General features: G+C 40.7%; 1 protein-coding gene across 4 annotated transcripts in view; it reads right to left on the bottom strand.

The window, feature by feature from the left end:
* The window catches only part of GCLC (glutamate-cysteine ligase catalytic subunit), a 35,682-nt gene that overhangs the window by 13,282 nt on the left and 3,588 nt on the right, over positions 1–18,812 (bottom strand). For 3 of the 4 annotated variants that reach the window (XM_064447907.1, XM_064447904.1, XM_064447906.1), the window contains 5 exons: positions 7,951–8,063; positions 6,421–6,603; positions 3,543–3,656; positions 2,703–2,761; positions 2,483–2,619 (listed from right to left, as the gene is read on the bottom strand). In XM_064447907.1, coding sequence (XP_064303977.1) covers positions 2,483–2,619; positions 2,703–2,761; positions 3,543–3,656; positions 6,421–6,603; positions 7,951–8,063 — 606 coding nt within the window. Of the gene's footprint in view, positions 1–2,482; positions 2,620–2,702; positions 2,762–3,542; positions 3,657–6,420; positions 6,604–7,950; positions 8,064–11,074; positions 11,111–18,812 lie in introns of those variants that run through there. The other variant, XM_064447905.1, reaches the window with a different exon arrangement.

Below are 18,812 nucleotides of genomic sequence, written 5' to 3'. Positions count from 1 at the left end.
ACTTAAATGGGAGCATACCCGCGTACCACTATCGTAACATTGTACAACAGGCTTCAGCTCTAAAGCACCATTGTTGTGTGCTGTCCTAAAGAATGCCAGCCGAACACCGATTTTCCTCTTCCATGCACTGCAATTAGAGACTCCCACAAAACATACAGGTCCCTCACAGTCTGCTATTGAAGCCTAATCCAACCCCAAGCAAGCCTTACAAAAACCCAACCATACAAAAAATCCCCCCAAACTCCCAAGTTCATTGGTGGGCTCAGTAGTAGATGTTTGGGGTTGGGTTTTTTTTTGTGGGGTTGGGGGGCATAGGAGAAATATAGGATTTGGTTGTGTTTGTTTTGTTTGTCTTTTTAAATCTGCAGCCAAAATTCATTAAAACATCCCAAGCTGGAAAAAGAGTGTACAGTAGAAAAATCTCTTCTGTGTCTATCCTTCAAGTGGCTACCAGGACACTTGCCTCTCACCTCACCTCCGCCCCCGCCCGCCCCCCCCCCCCCCCCAAAAAAAACCACCACCAAAAAAACCCCACAAAACCCACACACTTTGGAAAGACAAGATTATTTAATTCTCTTGCGAAGAAGCAGCTAAGTATGATTTCTCATCACTAATTTTGGACTTCCTGCACTCAGGACCTCGCTTGGAACAGGGAGGGGACAGCACACCCCCCCCCTTTACCTGACACAGTGATATCCACCTCCTCTTCCCCTTTACGTTTATTCCAAATCACATTAAATCTGGGATTTGACCTGTTTTCTAGCCAAACATCCCATTACAGAAGAAAACGGCATGGCAGTCTACTCCAGAGGAGGGCTGCAAGCACCACAAGGACTGCAGAAAGCAGCAGCCACAAGCACAGGGCTCAGCAGGCATAGGGATGTGAAGCCTCAAAAGGGGCAGGAGCGCAACAGCGTACCTTGCCGTTTGCAGGGGCAGCGCCTCCCCCCCGACTGTCACTGCAGGCTCATGAGGACATTATTTTTAACCTTGGAAATATACCAAACCAAGATGTAGCTTGGTACACAGTGAGGAAAAAACCCCAACAGGAAGTATGCATACTGCAAATTACCTTACAGAAAATAGGTGGGGAATACATGTTTTCTTCAAGGTGGTTATCAAGAATTATCAGTCAATAAGCAAACAGCCGTTTATAGCGCCTGCCAGCCTTGTTTTGATAACAAGACTACTGAATTTGACCACTGATTACAAGAATGGGAAATAGTAAAATGGTATTCCTTAAAAAGTAATGTAATATATTTTTAAACAAGTTCACGCAATGACTGAACAACAAGGCTGTATTTCTTTTACTGGTCTTAAATAAGAAAGAGATAGTACAAAACAGACAATATCAAACTTAACACCTTTAAAACCACACAGTACTATGTATACTTTACTACTTCAGATTCTCCCTGGTTTACCCTTAGTGACAAGAAATCATACATAGCTGCTGGCAAGCTCATTGTATTTATTCAACTGTTGTAGTTTCTCAGTCTCAGAGGGAAGTGCTTTGAATGGGGTTATTTCTGCCACTGCTGTGAAACAAGAAGAGCTTGGAGAATTTCCTTAAATCCCCATGAGACTTGACATCAGCCTCTTCCTAGCTCTGCTTCCAAGACAGTGGTGGCAACAGGCAGGTTTTATCAACAGTCAAATACTTTAGGCATCAGCCCTAGCATCAGGTTATGGTAGAGAAACATTTAAAACAGGTATTGAAAGGATTAAAGCACTCCCCAGATACAGCACCTGGATTTAAACAGAGGATACTGTAAAATAGTAGTAACTCAGGCAAATGAATGAAAACAATAAAAGGTGGGCAGGCAACAATGGGAGAAAACAGAACTAAGAGGTCTTCCAGCATGCAGTAACAACAGACAGCTACCCATGCGGGTTTGGTAGGTTCATGGTACAAGCAGTGAGAAGACTACTTCTTAGCAGATAGCTAAATATTTAAGAAGGAGAAATTTTATACAGGACTTCAGGCTATTTGTAAATAAATAAAATGAAATTCTACAAAAGGAGAAAACGACTTATTTTTAAAAGTATTCCAATGACTTCTTGTCACTCCCTGCTTTTGCTAAGATTGGGGAAGAGGGGGAATAAAAACAAAATGAATAACCTAAATGCCCCACACATTCCTACAAGACAGCTCAGTTTCCATTCCCAGAAAGTCCTTTGGTCATGCCTGAAGGAAGACCAAAGTGGAAGATGATCTTTCACACTTGAAAAATGCTGGAGTTTCAGGAGCAGGTACTTGATCAAATGGGTTTGACCAGTTCAAAAAAATGAACATAGTAGAACAAATCTGGATTTTAAGACTAGATTACTAGGTATAAGATTAAATTTGTTGTTTTATTCCCCCCTGTTGCCACTCTGAAAATGCAGAGAAAAAGCTAGAGAAATCAGACACAAGGCAAGTCTTAAAGGGAAACGTTTAGGGAGGACAATATCCAGTAACGTCTTGAAAGCAGACGCATTTTACCTGAAGACAACAGTTTCCCATTCCAAAACCCATAGCATCCATGTATATATAGTCTGGCTTAGCCGCCTTTGCTGCTTCTCCATCATCATTAGGAAACGTTTCGGTAAATGGTGATGGTGTGTTCTTGTCTTTAAATACTGTGTGGAAAACACAGGTACTCAGTAACCCAGAGCATTAGATTGGAAAATTATTTTGAAAAAGATAGGTTGAATTTACTCACTTGGTACATTTATCACAACCTTCTCTCCTCTTCGGTGCCGAATGTTTCTGGTCAGTGTACTACAACAAAAAAAAAAGTTTGCTGAAAGATCTGAAAGCTTCTCTCTGTGCAGCTGCTTTCGCAGTTAGTTTCTCAGCAATTCTTAGGGTTTCAGAACGTCAACTTTCTATTTATTTTGAGGATTTTCCTTCAGGACACTTCTTTTCCTATTTTAAGATAGACTGTAACAAATATAACACTGAATTTTTCTTCAGTGAAGTCAGTCTTATTTTGATAGACTTCACAATACTATGCTGATAGAATAGGCAGAAGTAAAAGGCTGCTGACATGAAGAATACAAGGGCAAGTGAAAAGGTAGGCTCAGTTTTTAAATAGAATGATCTTCATTCTCCAAAGTCTCACCTTACAATGAACCCCCCTCTCAGACTATACAAGCAGTCTGACACCATGCTGCATTTCAGAGTAACCAGGGCAAGTTACTGAGTACACTGAGCTGTTGCTGTGACATACCTGAGCAAGAGCTGGATTAACTGTGATGGAAGCAGTTGGCCATGTGATTTCAAACTGGAAACAATTTTGCAGTAGTATATTCAACACCTTTTGCCCCATAATGGCATCAACTACTACATAAAGCTACTTGAACTTAACAGTTTACTTTAAGTCACTTTGACAAAAAATACACGTCATCACTACCATCAATGTCCAAGTACTTGTGATATCTGCAGCAGCTAGCCATGTAGCTCTCTATTCCAGTAATGTAAAGAAACAGCAGGTATGCCTATGATATTAGGCACAGAAAAGTATACAGCTTCTCATTCACACTCCCCAAATACTTCTTACCTAAATCTAGGATGTTTATTGATGGCTTCATCTGGAAAAAAGAGGGATTTTGAAGCTCCTCCTTCTACTGGCGTTGGCTTACATTCTGGCAGTGTAAACCCAGGACACCCTAACCTATGTAACACAATAAGATCCAAGCTGTAATGAAACCAGACTGTAATTTTAAAATGGTCAAATGATCAGATATTAGGTTTCTAGTAGACACAGGAATAAAAAGATATTTTTTAAAAAAAAAAAACAAAACAAACAACTTGCATCTACCATGAGTATTTCTGAAGCACTTTTCAAGATTGCTACCTATGCATGTGGAGTTGGCAGAGAGATGTCTTAGAACAGGCACCATTAAAAGGTCAGCGCTTGCCAACAACCAGCTTCTGTGGTGGTTAACAGGCTTTTTTTTTTTTAAACCACTACTCTATCATTACACAGTAAACATTGACCTTTTTGGTGGCTAAAGTAGAGTACACATACATTTTAGTGTGTTAGCACCTGTCATTAATGCTGACATGCACACGCATTCTGTGCCTTAAACAGTTCCTCTAGAGGGTACAGGTTAACACTGACTGCTGCAGTAATTTATCCAGCCCTGTTCCCAACAATTGTCCCCTGTTAAAAAGATACACCAAACCAACTGTAAGAATTAGAGATCATTTCAAGTGATACGCACATCCCAAGTCTCACAGCAGTTTTTGATTTTAGAACTCTGAAAAAACCCATGAAAGAAATGTAATAAGCAAAGAAAAATTACAGCCATTAGGTGTCAAATGCTGAGAGATAAGCAAGCAAATCAGAATACAACCCTCCTCTTTGGAACCTCCATTTTAAGTTTAAGAGTAACCTGAAACAAGGATAAGTAGGTTTTCAGTACAACTGAAACAAAGGAGCATTTAAGAAGTTGGAGGTAGAGTTGCAGAAAATTAATTTCTCCAAGCTGTACAGTATAAAGGACAAAGACTGTTCTATTTTGAGAGGCTCTAGTATTTGGATATATAAAAAAGGCTTAGCTGACTCAACTACAAGCAAACTACTCAAAATACCAGGAAACATTCACATTTCTAGAAATATTTATGCTCAACATGTATTTCACTATCGGTTTCTTCCTGGTTTAAGCATACAAGTTGTCCTACAACATCTAAACCCAACTTCATCACTTACATAAGCACAACATTGTAAACTGCATCTCTCCAGTCCTCAAGAAGGAACACAGCTTTCTGGTCCAGTAGCAATGGCTCAAATTTGAGAACTATGGATACTCATTTACCTTCTAAGGTAGTATTTTTTAATATTTAAGCACTTCAGGTTTGTTCATTTTTAACTGAGTTATTTTAATTTGAATAAGCCTACTTCTTTGCCTTTCTTCCATCAGCACTCTAACAAGATTGTCTTTTGAGATGCACGGGGTTTTTTTTTTTTATTACAAACACATGTAGATGCAGACACATGAAGGCATATGTACATGCTATTGTAGAGAGAATGTAGTAAAACACCCGAAACCCACAAAACCTCAGAAATAAGTTAGCAAGACTCCAGTGAAACCAACAGCATCTTGAATGGCAAGGTAGTTTCTTATTTCTGCCTTTTGCTAAGTAGCCTAGGGCGAGCTATCTCTGAAGGATGAAACTATGTTTGGGATGATCCATAAGTCATAAAGTACATTTTATTATCTACTAGTTTTCACTGAAGTCCAATCTATTGCTCCTACCGTGATATAAAAAGCATTTTTCTGTATCTACAAAGTGATGAAGAACTCCCCTCCCTTTATTTGTTGCACGACTGGGTCTGAAATATTTGTATACAAAATTTATTAAATGACATGGTCTATTTGTAAGGTTGCAGGGCAACAAAAGCCCCAAAAACCCAATTCTGTAACACAGAGAACTATTTAACCATTGAACTTCAAATAAGCTCTTATTACTTTAAAGATACCTACTGTAGCTCCCATGAAGAAGCAGCAAATTTTGTCAACAGTGTGTTCTTACAATAACTATCATGGGGCATAACGCAGGCATTTTGGTACCTGAACTTCGCTGCTAAGTCACATTTTGTACAGTTCCTGCTCTCAGCAAGAATTTAGGGCCAGTGCATTCTGTACTGTACAAAAAACCAGCCAGTAAGGCCAGCTGCTTCTCTTCTATTGCAGAGCAATTTTTTAAAAAACTATTTTAAGCATAATTATCTTCATTCATTTGACCAACCAGGCTAGTTAGAACGAACATAATGAAACCCTGCTTAGAATTATGTTGAAAGGAAGAACACAAAGTAGTTTCAACTAGGTAACGAAGTACATCCTGGATTTCATTTCTTCAAGCGTCTCTTTACAACAGTGAAAAGGAGGAAATCTACCCTTTGTAAGGGTCTTATGAACCCATAAGTGGTGCACTCCTTTCTAGATTCAGAAAGTACAGTATTATAGAAGTTAAGTTTTCATTTTGTAAGGATAATCACATTACTGTGTGCCCAAGCCACCAAAAGAAGTTTGCCTGTGCTTTAGTGAAAAAGTTGTGTTAAAAAAATACATCAGGTTATCCGTGTTTTATAAAACTGCTGTTTATAAAGATCAAAGATATATAGGATTTGCCATATCAGTTCAAGATGCCAGACTACTCTACATACAATACTTTGTTATGAATATTCAGGTATTCTCTCTTAATACAAAAATCACAGATTAGAAAGTAACCTAAAAAACCAAGTTTATCTGTTTCTCACTGCAACAAAAATTTTAGGAAACATTATCAGAAAGTTAAGTCAAAGTACTTCAACTGAAGCATATTTTGCTCAGTTTCACTGTACAGTTTAGCTATATGCAAGGCAAAAAAGCATAGGAGAGGAACATAGGTGAAACAGCAAACACAGCATTACACTTCAGTGACCATCTCACCTTGGAAATGATGTCACAGTGCAAACAGCCTCATTTTCTTTGAGCACAGAAGCAGCTTCTTGTCGTCGTTTTCTCATGTTGTCTTGCACAGTGTTGAATTCAGACATGGTTCCCCCATAGGGCTGCCCAGGTGTCCCTTCAATCATATAGCTTCCATATTCTGGTCGCCAGAGTGTCGGGTGGCTATAATAAAAGAATAGCCTCATTTAAATATTTCTACAACTTCAAAAAGATGGATTATTTGTGAGAATTTCAGAAATGAATGCAACTTGCAAGAAAAGTCCCCTAAATTTGATTATTTGGTATAGTAACACAATGTACTTTCCAGTGTACCTCACTGCCAGGAGGTAGTGAAAAGAAATTAAGGCGCAGTCTGGCAGTAGGAAGTGTTGCTGTATGGTGGCATAAGTAGGATTTGCCTATGTCAAATTGCAATCACCTTTAGTATCTGTCTCAAGCTTTGTTTCTTGGGGTTTCAACTGAAACTAGAAAATACAGAACATTCAACTGTTTCCACAGTACAAGGCAAGGCAAAAGTTACTCTCAATTTATTCTTTCTACTGCCTGTGAAAACCTGGTACTGTTTTACAAATTTATCAGGCTAAGAAACAAAATGAAGTTTAAGTGCACCTAATCACCCCTGAAGGGTAATACCTTCCCACCGCCTTGTGAAGCCATGCCATCTCTACAGAGCACACTACCAGAGGCAGAGCGTGCCCCTACTGTTCTTCTGGCAGTAGCAGTTTTGAGTTTAAAAGCACAGGGATTCCTTCTGGCAGGCTTTCAATAGTACCTCTACCAAGGAAGACAGACAGGGAAGCCTTACTGGAGGATGAGGTTAAGGCACCTAGAAAGAAGTGGACAGGCCCAGGGTACAAAAGCCTTTCATTGCAACAGCAGAGTTTCTCCATCTTCCTGTAAACTGTGACCTGCTTTCGGCTTTCTTCAGCCAAAGGACTTCCCTGCTGCCATCAGTTAAAAGGCAATTCACACTTCTCTGGCTAGTTGAAGTAGGGATATGATCCAGTTATTCCTGAAAACCCTGTGGGAGAGGATGTGGAAGAACTGCCCTGCCGTCCTTACACCTACCTTCCTAATTCTGCCAAAAAAGGGACAGCGTTCCTACAGACAACAGTCTTCCCTTACAGCCCTCACTCCGCTAGTGAGGAATGCAGGGGTGAGTGCACACACACACGCTTTATGGGGCCGGGGAGGTGTAGTATGTGATTACGGTGTGTACACAGACACAAAACCAGAGCAAGACAAAATAAATACCCGAACTGCAACTTCCGTGAGGTCACCATTACATCCTCCCTTTTTTCAAGTTGTAACACAAAAGATGCAGACTACTTGCAAGTGTGCTCAAAATCTTTCGCTTCCTGCACCCCAGCTTTATCGGAAAATATCGGTATCTGTGGCTTACAGTTTTACCAACAGCAGACTTGAAAGTTAAGCCAGGTCTACAAAATTCTGTAGAGTATCATAACAGGAGGAGAAAAAAAAAAAAAGAAACAGGAAACAGCTACTCACTTGGGGTTTACCTTCTCCCCCTTGTCTTGCAGAGTTTGAAGAACTTCTTCACCACAGAGCAGCAGGCGCACTTTCTTATTCTCATGGTCAAATTTTACTAGCATATACTCCACCTTGTAAATAATAAAAACAAAATCAACAATTAAATGGTAAGATTTTGTTCACACACAAACACACTGGCACACACTTTTAAGCATCAAGTGGGAAAAAAGGTATGTCAGGCTGAACTTTATCTCTATGGAAGCTTAAAAACCATCACTAGCTATGAATGCAGTATGTAATACAGAAGATGGCTACATACTTATGTTGAACAAAGAACTGAAATTCCTAGAAATCAGCCTTGAAACTTTTTTTCCCTCCATTTCTAATTCTGGATTTCACAAAAAAGATTCCTGAATTTCTATTTGCCTCCACATTATTTTTCAGACAAAAGAATTAAAACCCTATGCAAGCTATTAACGACAAACACCTCTTTGCCATCCCATGAGTTACAGTCTCTGCTGCTGACAAAAAGCAAAAGAAAACCCAAACACCAAAACTGATTAAAAAAAAGAGAGTCATTCTACAAGCAAGACATCCATTTACATCCGTCAGTTGTTGGAGCTATATACGACTAGCACGACAGGTCCTCACATCATGGAAAGCCCACTGTTGCTACAGACAGCATCAGTCCTGCTACTAACTCACTCCAGCTCTTGCCACAGCATGGGGGTTTCCAACCCTTCTTGATTCAGCTTTGCTGCCACCTCTTCTTCCCATCCTGCCCAGCAGTATACCTTGCCCCCAGGACCTCTGCCTCCTCATCCCTGTCCCTACCCCAGGCTGCTACCCACACTCAATACAAGAAGCCACTAATGACAGTGATGCTGTGTCCCAGCGCTGGAGAATATTGTCTCCCTAGCAGAGATTATCTGAAAGCAACCAAATCTGGAACACCCTCATATCAAACTTTCTAATCTCCATGCATACTTGCTATTAAAGCTCCTGTAAGGACTTTCAGAGCACCGCCAAGTAAAGCAACCTAAGAGCTGCCTGGACCTTATAGCCCTTCAATACTTACTGATACATACAATCTGTTTCCCAACACCTACTTGGCAGGGGATGCTTTGTGCTGTTCTAGGAGGTGTGAAAGACGAAACAGCCCCTAGGTGCGATGTGTCACCTACCATATAAAAGCAGAAGTCATACATGGAAATGCATCACAAGGGTATTGGCTTTGAAAACCCCTGGCTAGACTGGTAGTGATCCGCACAGCCTTTTGTTGGAGGCTCTCAAACCACTGCCTTTAATTTGTTAAAAATTCAGACTACACTTCCACAGCTAGAACTTGTCAGAGGTTTTGCACCATGCTCCTCAGTTTTGTTTTCTAACACTGCCTAGGGCTGCATCTACGCGTACTTGCCAAATGCTACTGCTCCCACCCCAGGATGTAGGGCTCCCTCATGTTGCCCCATCATGCAAGATGCTGATGTTGAAGTTGTAGCATACCAAATCACAGAAATTTCTATTTCATACGGAAGTCTGAAGTGTATAGAAATACAGCCTGCCAAAACACAGGGAACTTGTGAAGTGTTTTCTAGCATACTGTAAGTGGATTTGTGGGCTTCGTGTTCTTTGGTTGCTTCAGTGTTCATGGAAGAGTTACTGCTAGCTATCGTGACAAATATAATCCTCTGCTGTGATTTGTGATTAAATCACAAGCAGCGTTATCCAAGGGTGTTTGTAATTCTACAGAATCTGATTAAACACAAACTCTGGAGGGACTCATTTAGCAATTATACATGTTCTCTACATTTAAGATCAAATTTTAATCCCCTAAAGAAAAATCGTTATCTCTAGTTTCTGTGCAAGACAGGATTTCTGTGTGTAATATATTTTGTGGTTTGAGTGTATTATGCCACAATAATCTACTTGAGAGAACTACAGTTTATAGGCAACAAGAATGCACTGATTTAGTTATTATCTAGTACCAGTCTTTCCTGTGACACCTGAATCCATGATTACTGGCAATACAAAGGGACTTCTCTCACACCTCCCTGGTTCCGACCATGTCCAACTCATCTCCTCCTGCTTTGGAAAAGCATCATTCTCACTTGGACCCAGGCTAAACTAGAGGAGATACGCAAGTGCACAGTTCTCCGAGTCATACAGACAGACATGTGCATGGGCATTAAGCCCACCACGCTACTCGCGTGGGCTGGTAGCAGGAGGGAAGGCAAAGGAACGGCAGCTGCCTTCAAGAGACCCCAAAGCTGAACACTTGTCCACCATTACATGAAAATGTTACCATGGTTAGCCTTCTACCTTAAAAATCCTTCTGCAAATGTAACTGCAATGAGCTGGTAGTGTGAATGCTGTACTTCTCTATAAACCATTTTACAAGTTTCACAAAAGAAAATAAGCCAAAAGAGTAAAGAAACATTAAGCCAAGAAGGCAAACCCAAAGAAACCAAAATGTTTTATAACCTGAGTACAGTACTGAATATATTGCATTTATGCATCTAGCTTTAGAAACAACTGCTACTCTTGCCTCCGGAAACATTGGCTAAATCTTCAAAGCTGTCTTAACACACATAAGATCTGCCATTAATTTTAATGGGAAAAGAAAAAAAACTTCAGATGGCTGCCAACAATTCCAAGTAACCCAGAGTATCTTGCCAACAGAGGGACCGAATGGGCATCCTTGAAGAATTTAATTTAAGCTCATCAAAAGATTTAGCCTACAGCTAGAAAGAGAGAAACAAATTCAGAGTTCACATATTTTTGCATTTAACTTGAGCTTGTCATTCCCAGACTTCTCACATTTTCTATCCACAATAAAGTTCAGAGAATTGTAGCCATGCTGAAAGCATCAGCATGCCTGGCAGAGCTTCAGGAGTCCGAAAGCCAAATGTGCGGGGTTTCACCCAACATTCATAATTCATCATTTTGCCAAGCTCTTTAGAGTTCACTTTCTCTCTAATTTTAACTAGTCTCCCTAGCAAGTTGCAAAATACACGCCAGGTCGCATTACTGATGCAGATAGTTGACAAGCAGCCTTGCTAAGAGCCAGCTAGGAAAGTGCACCCTGCCATGGAGAGAAAGGTGGGCTCTTTGGACTCATGTGCCCAGCCAGTGCTCTCACCCTGCAGCAAATCCTACGCATCTTTATCCTCTGGCCGGCATGTGCTCCAAGGCTACCGAGGACAAGAGGTGGCCTCCCAGCTTTTCCCTGCAGATCGACACACAGCGCACTGCTTCAGTGGATGAACCTCTGCGACCAGCCTGGGTCTGCCTGGCTTGCAGAAGTGCTGTGGCACTTACCAGGCGAAAAAACAACAGCTGGGCCAGCAAGTTTGCAAAGTGAAAGATGTAAATACACTCACGCATGCATAAAGAGCAAGCCTAAAAAAACTGTTCAAAGTTAAATGCATTAAAAAACCCAAATAAATTCTCAGTTAAAGCAAATACTCTGAGTATATCAGATCTACCCATGAGCCAACACAAAGAAAAACTATTCTTTACAGGCTTCCTTCCTCTCAGCTACCAACCTGCAGTGTACTACATCTGCAGAGTACTTCCACACCAGCTCCATTCCAATGCCCTTTCTTCTAGGGAAGGAGTATGCACCATTAGCTTGCCAGCAGGACAGCACCCAGAACAGTGTTACTTCACTTGTCACAATTATTTCTCACAGTTGGCTACCAAGGAAATTGCAGGCTTTTGAAAATTTGAGACCTTGAAGCCCCTCAACTGGGGAGGAGCCAAACCGCTCCCCATGCATTGAGCCAAACAGTTGTGCTGGACTTGCCTGGTGGCAAAGTGAAAGATGATTGTTCTCTGGAAATAGGTAAGCATGTCTGAAACTGTGCTTGAATGCCTGAGTAGTTTGACCATAATTACACATCTTATTTCTGCATAAAGCACACTACTTAAAAACGAAGAAATATCAGTCAAGTGACTCTTTAGTAGCAATTCTAAGGAACAAGGAGAACCAAAGTTGATGCGCATCCCAAGTAGTACCACTGTCCAAATACTTGCCTTGGCAGTGGTCTGCTTTTCAGCATCAAAACCCCTCCTTGAACACTCATTTTAACACCGTCATGCTAAGTACACTAGGAACAAAACCTTTCTAACACTTGATAGTAAAGCCTCTGCTCTAGAGTTAATGTTAAAATCCTTCTAACGTTCAAAGTGTTTGCCACAAGGTAATTTTGCATATGAAAATACATATAAGCATATAGTCTGGACTTTGGTAAGCTCAGTAAGGTGCTGAGATTATATAGTAGAGGAAAATAGTTTAAGCAGAATGATGTGAAGAGAAACTTTTTTGAGAGGAACACAATGCAAGTCTGTACACACTCTACCTCTCTACCTGTGAAACAGTTCCCCGTGTTTGCCTTTTACCACGCTGCTGATCACGCATCTCATCTGTGGATGCCCCACCACTAGGAGTGTTCAAGGTCAGGTTGGATGCGGCTTTGAGCAACCTGATCTAGTCAGGTTAGACATCTCTAGAAGTCTAGTTAAGATTCTAGACATCAGGAAGATGCCCTTGTCCACGGCAGGCAGGCTGGACTAGACAAACATTGAAGGTCCCTTCCAACCCAACCTATTCTGTGATTCTAAAAAAACATCTGATCACAGGTGACTCATGGACCACCATTGCTCCTCAAGGACAATCTTATTGACAGTTTTTCTCCTTTGACTGCGCAACTACTGCCACATGTACTTGGAGCAATTGTTAGTGGTCTCCCCATACATACCTTCTGTCCTGGTTTTGTCTGGGACAGAGTTAATTTTCTTTTTAGTAGCTGGTATGGGGCTGTGTTTTGGATTCATGCTGAAAACAGCGTGGATAACTCAGGGATGTGCTTGTTGTTGTTGCTGAGCAGTGCTTACACAAAGTCAAGGCCTTTTCTGCTTCTCACCCCACTCCACCAGCGAGCAGGCTGGGGGTGCACAAGAAGCTGGGAGGGGATATGACTGGGACAGCTGACCCCAAATGACCAAAGGGATATTCCAGACCATGTGATGTCATGCTCAGCATGTAAAGCTGGGGGAAGAAGGAGGAACGGGAAGGATGTTTGCAGTGATGGTATTTGTCTTCCCAAGTAACTGCTATGTGTGACAGAGCCCTGCTTTCCTGGAGATGGCTGAACCCCTGCCTGCCCATGGGGAACAGGGAATTAATTCCTTGTTTTGCTTTGCTTGCGTGCACAACTTTTGCTTTGCTTATTAAACTGTCTTTATCTCAACCCATGAGTTTTCTCACTTTCACTCCTCTGATTCTCTTCCCCATCTCACCAGGGGGAAATGAGAGTGGCTGGGTTTTGCTTGGTTGCTGGATGGGGTTAAACCACGACACCTTCCCTTGAGCTTTAAGAGAAATTGGAAAATTTTCCTAAACACCCAGTGAGGTCTTACTATTACCAAAAGCTACGACAACACTTAAATATATGAGGCATACTGCATGAAAATATTTATATTATGTATACAGTAGACAATAAAATTGAGGGAAACTTTCTTCTCAAGAGCCTCAAAGAAACAAAACCCATTTCACTAGTAATTAAACTCCATTATGGAAAAAAAATAGTTCCCCCATACATTCATTGGTCAGTTAATGCATAATTAAAATACCATGTATCATTAAAACTTTGTTCCCTGTAGACCATCATTTTAATAATCTGGCTGTTCCTTTAAGAACCACCACCACAAGTTTTCATTGTTAAGATGCAAAAAATATTTTTTTATGTAGGTACACATACTTCCAATGGATGTAGAGGATAACATCCAAGACTTCTTTCTAATGCAGTTATTTTCTTACCACTGTTGTGATAAAACATGGAACCACAGTAATAACCAGCTGGTAACATACCTTTAATGAAAGGTTTACTAGCCCACAAAGGCAAGCCTAAGCCCTGAGGGAGCAAATTTCTGAGTAAAAACAAGTCTGAAGTGCCATAGAGGCTGCTTACCCCATTTCTAGCCAACAAGCCGCCGAACTGCGCACTGGCACAGGGCAGAGCACTTCCACACTCATGAGATTACCATGGATGTTCTCTGTCACTTAAATAATTTCAAAAATCTGCCACAAATAGCAAAACCAAGATACAAAAGTATTTCTCAAAATGCTTTATTTTGATCAAGCAGATTGGAAGAGGCCAATCTAATGAACAAACACCATCTCCAGCTCTGTACAAAACCAACTTGCAGAAACCATGTCCTAAAACCAAAACACAGCTGATGTTTTATATTACGTTGACAATAAGCAAAAAATGAAATACTTTTACACCATGTTAAAGATGACCATAGATAGAGAAAACAAAGAGGATGCAGAGGCTCTCATCTCAGTCACCACAGCCAGCCTCAGCTAAGTGCTCCTGCCCATTCCCCCTTCCCACCTGCCAACATCAGGGCTGCTGATTTTCTTCTTTTGCACAGGATATGATGTGACTAGACTATACCCTGTGCTGAGCATACCACAAACTAGGAAGCTGGGTTATTGAAAACTAAAATCTGGAGGTTTTAACATCTGCATGCTTCTCAAGAACGAGATGCGGCACATTAGGGAACAAAGTGTCTCTTCTTTGACTGCTGTCCTATGTAACACCTGATGTTAACGCTAAAAAAAAAAACAAACCACAAACAAAAAAGACTAGGATATGTTAATTTTAGATTTCTGCAAAGACAACTTTAAGACACTCACTTATGAATTTTTAGATTTAATCCAGAAAAGAAAAAGGGTTTTTGGCACAGCTATATTTTCTATCCCACGCAGGCTAGGTGTCTTATGGACTAGCGAAAGACCATTTATTCAACTGTGAAACAAGATGCGGCAAGCTTCTAAGTTGCCTCTTGCATCAGAAAGCAAGAAGAAATAAAGAAAACCAAGCAAGCAACAACAAAATCTTTCCTGTACTCATCCTTCCAATTCAACCTTTCTCATACTGTTAACTAAAATAAGGTATCTCCACAGCAAGAAGAGGAAGTCCTGTGGTAAAAGAGGAATTACAATAGACAACAATCCCATGACAAGACCATAGCAATTCACTTGACATCCGCAGAAGGAAGTTCACTGTGAACAGAATATTTCTTTGTCAGAAATACACAAAGAGCAGATAATTTAAGCTTCTCTTAAGATGAGATTGGGAAGGAGAAAAATCAATGCATACCATGGAGGCTGCTCACCATTTATGGCAAACATGCAGCTTGTTTAGAAAAGTAAAAACCGACAAAAAACCCTCCAAACTGGTTTCCGTGAATTGCAAAATTAACTTTTGAAAAAGCATCTCGCTATAAACCACAGCGAGTCCTGCACTTTCACATGCAGAATGCACCTCGTGGCAAAGCTCACAGGTAGGTCAGTGGTGCTGCACTACAGTCTATGCATATCTTATCAGCTGGCCACAGAAGAACTGAGCAGGAGGGAGCTGAAGCAAAATAATCAGTCATGGGGGAGGTTAATACATCATGCATGTTTTGAGAGCTAGAGGGTTTAGATGTAATTCAGTTTAGGATTTCCCTCAGACAAGGATTAAAGCCATGCAGAAAGAGTAGTTTCATGACTGTCAGCCAAAGCATCCAGGGAAGGAATAAACACAGAGACTCTTCATGGGCACCTATCTTGTTCAAGTCAGGATGTAGGGAGTTATATTTGCATGCATTTGTGTACTCATTTTAGAGGCTGCATATACACATTCAAGGTTGTCAAGCTGTGTGAACTGATGCATTAACATCATACCTTCAGAGCCTGTCCCAGAAACACCACTATGATAAACAGCAGGTACAGCTACAAAACATATTAAGGAAGCACTAAACCTATCTGTAAACAGATAAAGCCACTGTCCCATTATTTAGCCAAATAAAGCTCAGAGAGAAAGGATGAACAAGCAGGCACTTGACAAATAACCAAATCATTCCCGAGTGCTGCTTCCCCCCACGCAGCAAGCGGGCGAGTATATCGATTAAGACAGCTCCCATTCAGATGCATCCACATATGCTGGATTTGGCAGGGGGCCATCATGAGGAATTTCTGCACAAAAAAATTCAAAACCACATTCTGTTTAAGGAATTTTGCTGGGGGAGGAGGAGACTAAAAATGATTGTCTTAAAAAGACAAGAGCTTAAACGTAAAAAACAATTTTGTAAGATTTCAGGCTACGTTAGCTTTATTATAAGCATGAGATTCCCAGGAAAAGCTTTAAAACAAAGCAATTTCTGCACGCTGGTATATTGAGCAGTTTGTACAAAGTGATAATGTGAGATCATCATAATATTGACGATGAGTCTGTAAAATGACTTGGCTGAATTTTTTTAATAGATGATGTATTTTTCTGGCTGTCAATAATAGACAACTATTTTTTGCAATTCTGTTTTATTTATAACATATACAGTAAAAAGCTAATTTGAAAGTGTCAGATGAATATTAAAGAAACCCCATGAGTCACTTGACAATTATCTAAATGGTTTGGATAGAGGGATATACATCTTGCAGCACGTGGAGTTTAAAGAAACCATAATAAACTGTTCTTGTCATCCACATAAGTGTCCATCTTGGCTTCAAAGATATCACGTGGCATCTTGTTCCACAGGACATCTATGCTTTGCAAAGTATGTAATTATCTTAAAGGACATCTGCTGCTTTTGTGTTCCATTAGGTTAGCCAAATTTCTTGTCAAATGAGAAAAGAACACCACCTTTCCTGTACACTGTGATGCTCTCTGAACCTGCTACTGCTTTTATCAGTCACAGTCCTTTCTTATCTCCTCTACCTGAACATTTCTGTGTGCATGTGTGTGTCTTGCCAAGCCTCACTGTTGTCTTTTAGCAAAAAGATGACCAAGACTTTGCCTGTGTATTTTAGGGATAGTAGCTGTACTTCTTTTATGCAGCTGGTGAGCCAGATTCACTGCTGTTAAAAGACACCCTAGACTTTGTTCCTGGTTTTACATGGGTGACAAACAGCAGCCTCAAACTGCGTGCATCTGAACCCAAATCCATATCCTTAAGATGTAGCAATTATTTTACCAGTCTGAAATTCTGCAGACTGCAATCCAATGTCACTGTCCATCATTTACACATTGCTACTGCCCTGAAAAAAAAACAACAACAAAACACCACCAAAAACACACAGGCAGCAGCAATAGCTAGGTCCCTGGGAAGAATCATTCAAAAGGAAAAGCAGCTCTTTTCACAGCCCAGCCTTTCATTAGGAGAAAGCTCTTTAAAGAGTCATGCATCTTCTAATCAGAAGCAACACCTTTGGGAATTCTGGTAAGAAACCTTTGACCTTTCTTCTTGCAGCATCTGAGAAGGGCTGCTTTGCTTCTTGCAAAAGGAAGTGCTGAGCAGCTAAAATGAGCAAATTAAAATGCTCATTTTAATTCTCATTTAACTTATTTACAAGGTATAATTAAAAACCTAATGGATAAGGAGGGGAATGAATCAAAGTACAGAAGAAAGACCAAAAGAAGGTTAAAAAAGACTGAGAAAGAGGTAATATACAGAAAAAACCCAACCCAGAATTAAGTCCAGAAGACTTCAACTTACAAGCAGTGCAGTGGCACACTTTTCACACCGCCTCATACGATTCATTATCAAACCTATTTCAAAGGCCTCCAAATTTCACTTCAAATCTCCATGAAGAAAAGAACTTTCTAAAAGCTGAAGTTGCTTATTGTGTGCTATGTCCCAGTACTGACAGGAACAAGGCTCATACACAACAAAAGGGTCATTATGTCCAATTTCACTAAACAAGGCTGGGCAAGTCAGATCATCATTTAATTCCCTTATACTTCCAAATAAAACTGTCATGTGGTACCCATGCTTGCTTTCTACACCCCTCCTTCTGAGGGCATCTCCCTCCAGCATGCCTTTCTTGACATTTCCATATGCTAAAGCAGCCCCTCCTTACCCTCTATTGTTTCTTTGCCCCCATCAATTTTCCTTATATCATTTCTTCCCAGTCCAGATAGGTGTTCAGCCTGGAGAACAACCGATCTGTCCCATTTAGCAGCAAAACAGACCGCAGAAGGCAAGTATTACACGCATGTATAAATACATACATAGATGTAGTTATGTGCAAAGTGCCTGATTCATACGCTTGTGTGCATGCTCAGCACAAAGCCAGGGCAGTGAGCCTAGCCAAGGGCCAGCCATTCCGCCTGTCTGATCCGAGTGTCCGCATTAAGCTTCAAAGTGAAATTTAAGCATCATCCGTCAGCTAGAAGAATGCAATCAGCAGACAAGAGGCACTGAACAGCACAGGAAACTGGTAATGCGCTGGCACTGAAGAGCTTTTTGGGACAAAAGCTGGGAAGCAGCAGAATAGGCTTTGCCTTACTCTCAAAAACCCTTTAAATTCTTTTGGTACCGCTAACATCTGCCAAGCTGCACAAACTAATTGTTTCACATAATACCTCCTAACTCCAGTGGAGTTTTAAAACACAATACTGAAGAGTTGCAGGTTTTTGCATCTGCTGCACAAAAAAATCCCCCAAAACTTAATGACCGCTACTCTGCAAACCCAAAGATAAGCACACACTGTTGGATGGGAGAGGAAGGTGAAAACACAACACGTGAGTCCGTACCCATTAGCGTGACGGGGTCTCGTCAGCAGATCTAATTGTTGCCCAACTTTTGTGGGCGTTAAGGCAAGGATAATAAGGAGGAGCTTGATGAGGGATAACGAGATAGTTCAGTGTTTTGTGTTTTCCAGTCAGGAGAAGCCAAGCATAAACAGGGAGGCCAACTGTCAGTTTTAAATGAGGCAGAAGGATGATTAAGAGGCAAAGGACCTTCACCTACAAATGCAGAATCAAAAAGACTTTTAGAAAGATTTTTTAGCAAGTCTAATGCTGTTACACGTATTTTTAGGCCTT

Source organism: Phalacrocorax carbo, chromosome 3 (genome assembly GCF_963921805.1).
Source record: "Phalacrocorax carbo chromosome 3, bPhaCar2.1, whole genome shotgun sequence".
Lineage (NCBI taxonomy): Eukaryota > Metazoa > Chordata > Aves > Suliformes > Phalacrocoracidae > Phalacrocorax > Phalacrocorax carbo.
This window is presented reverse-complemented; position numbering and strand designations above follow the sequence as displayed.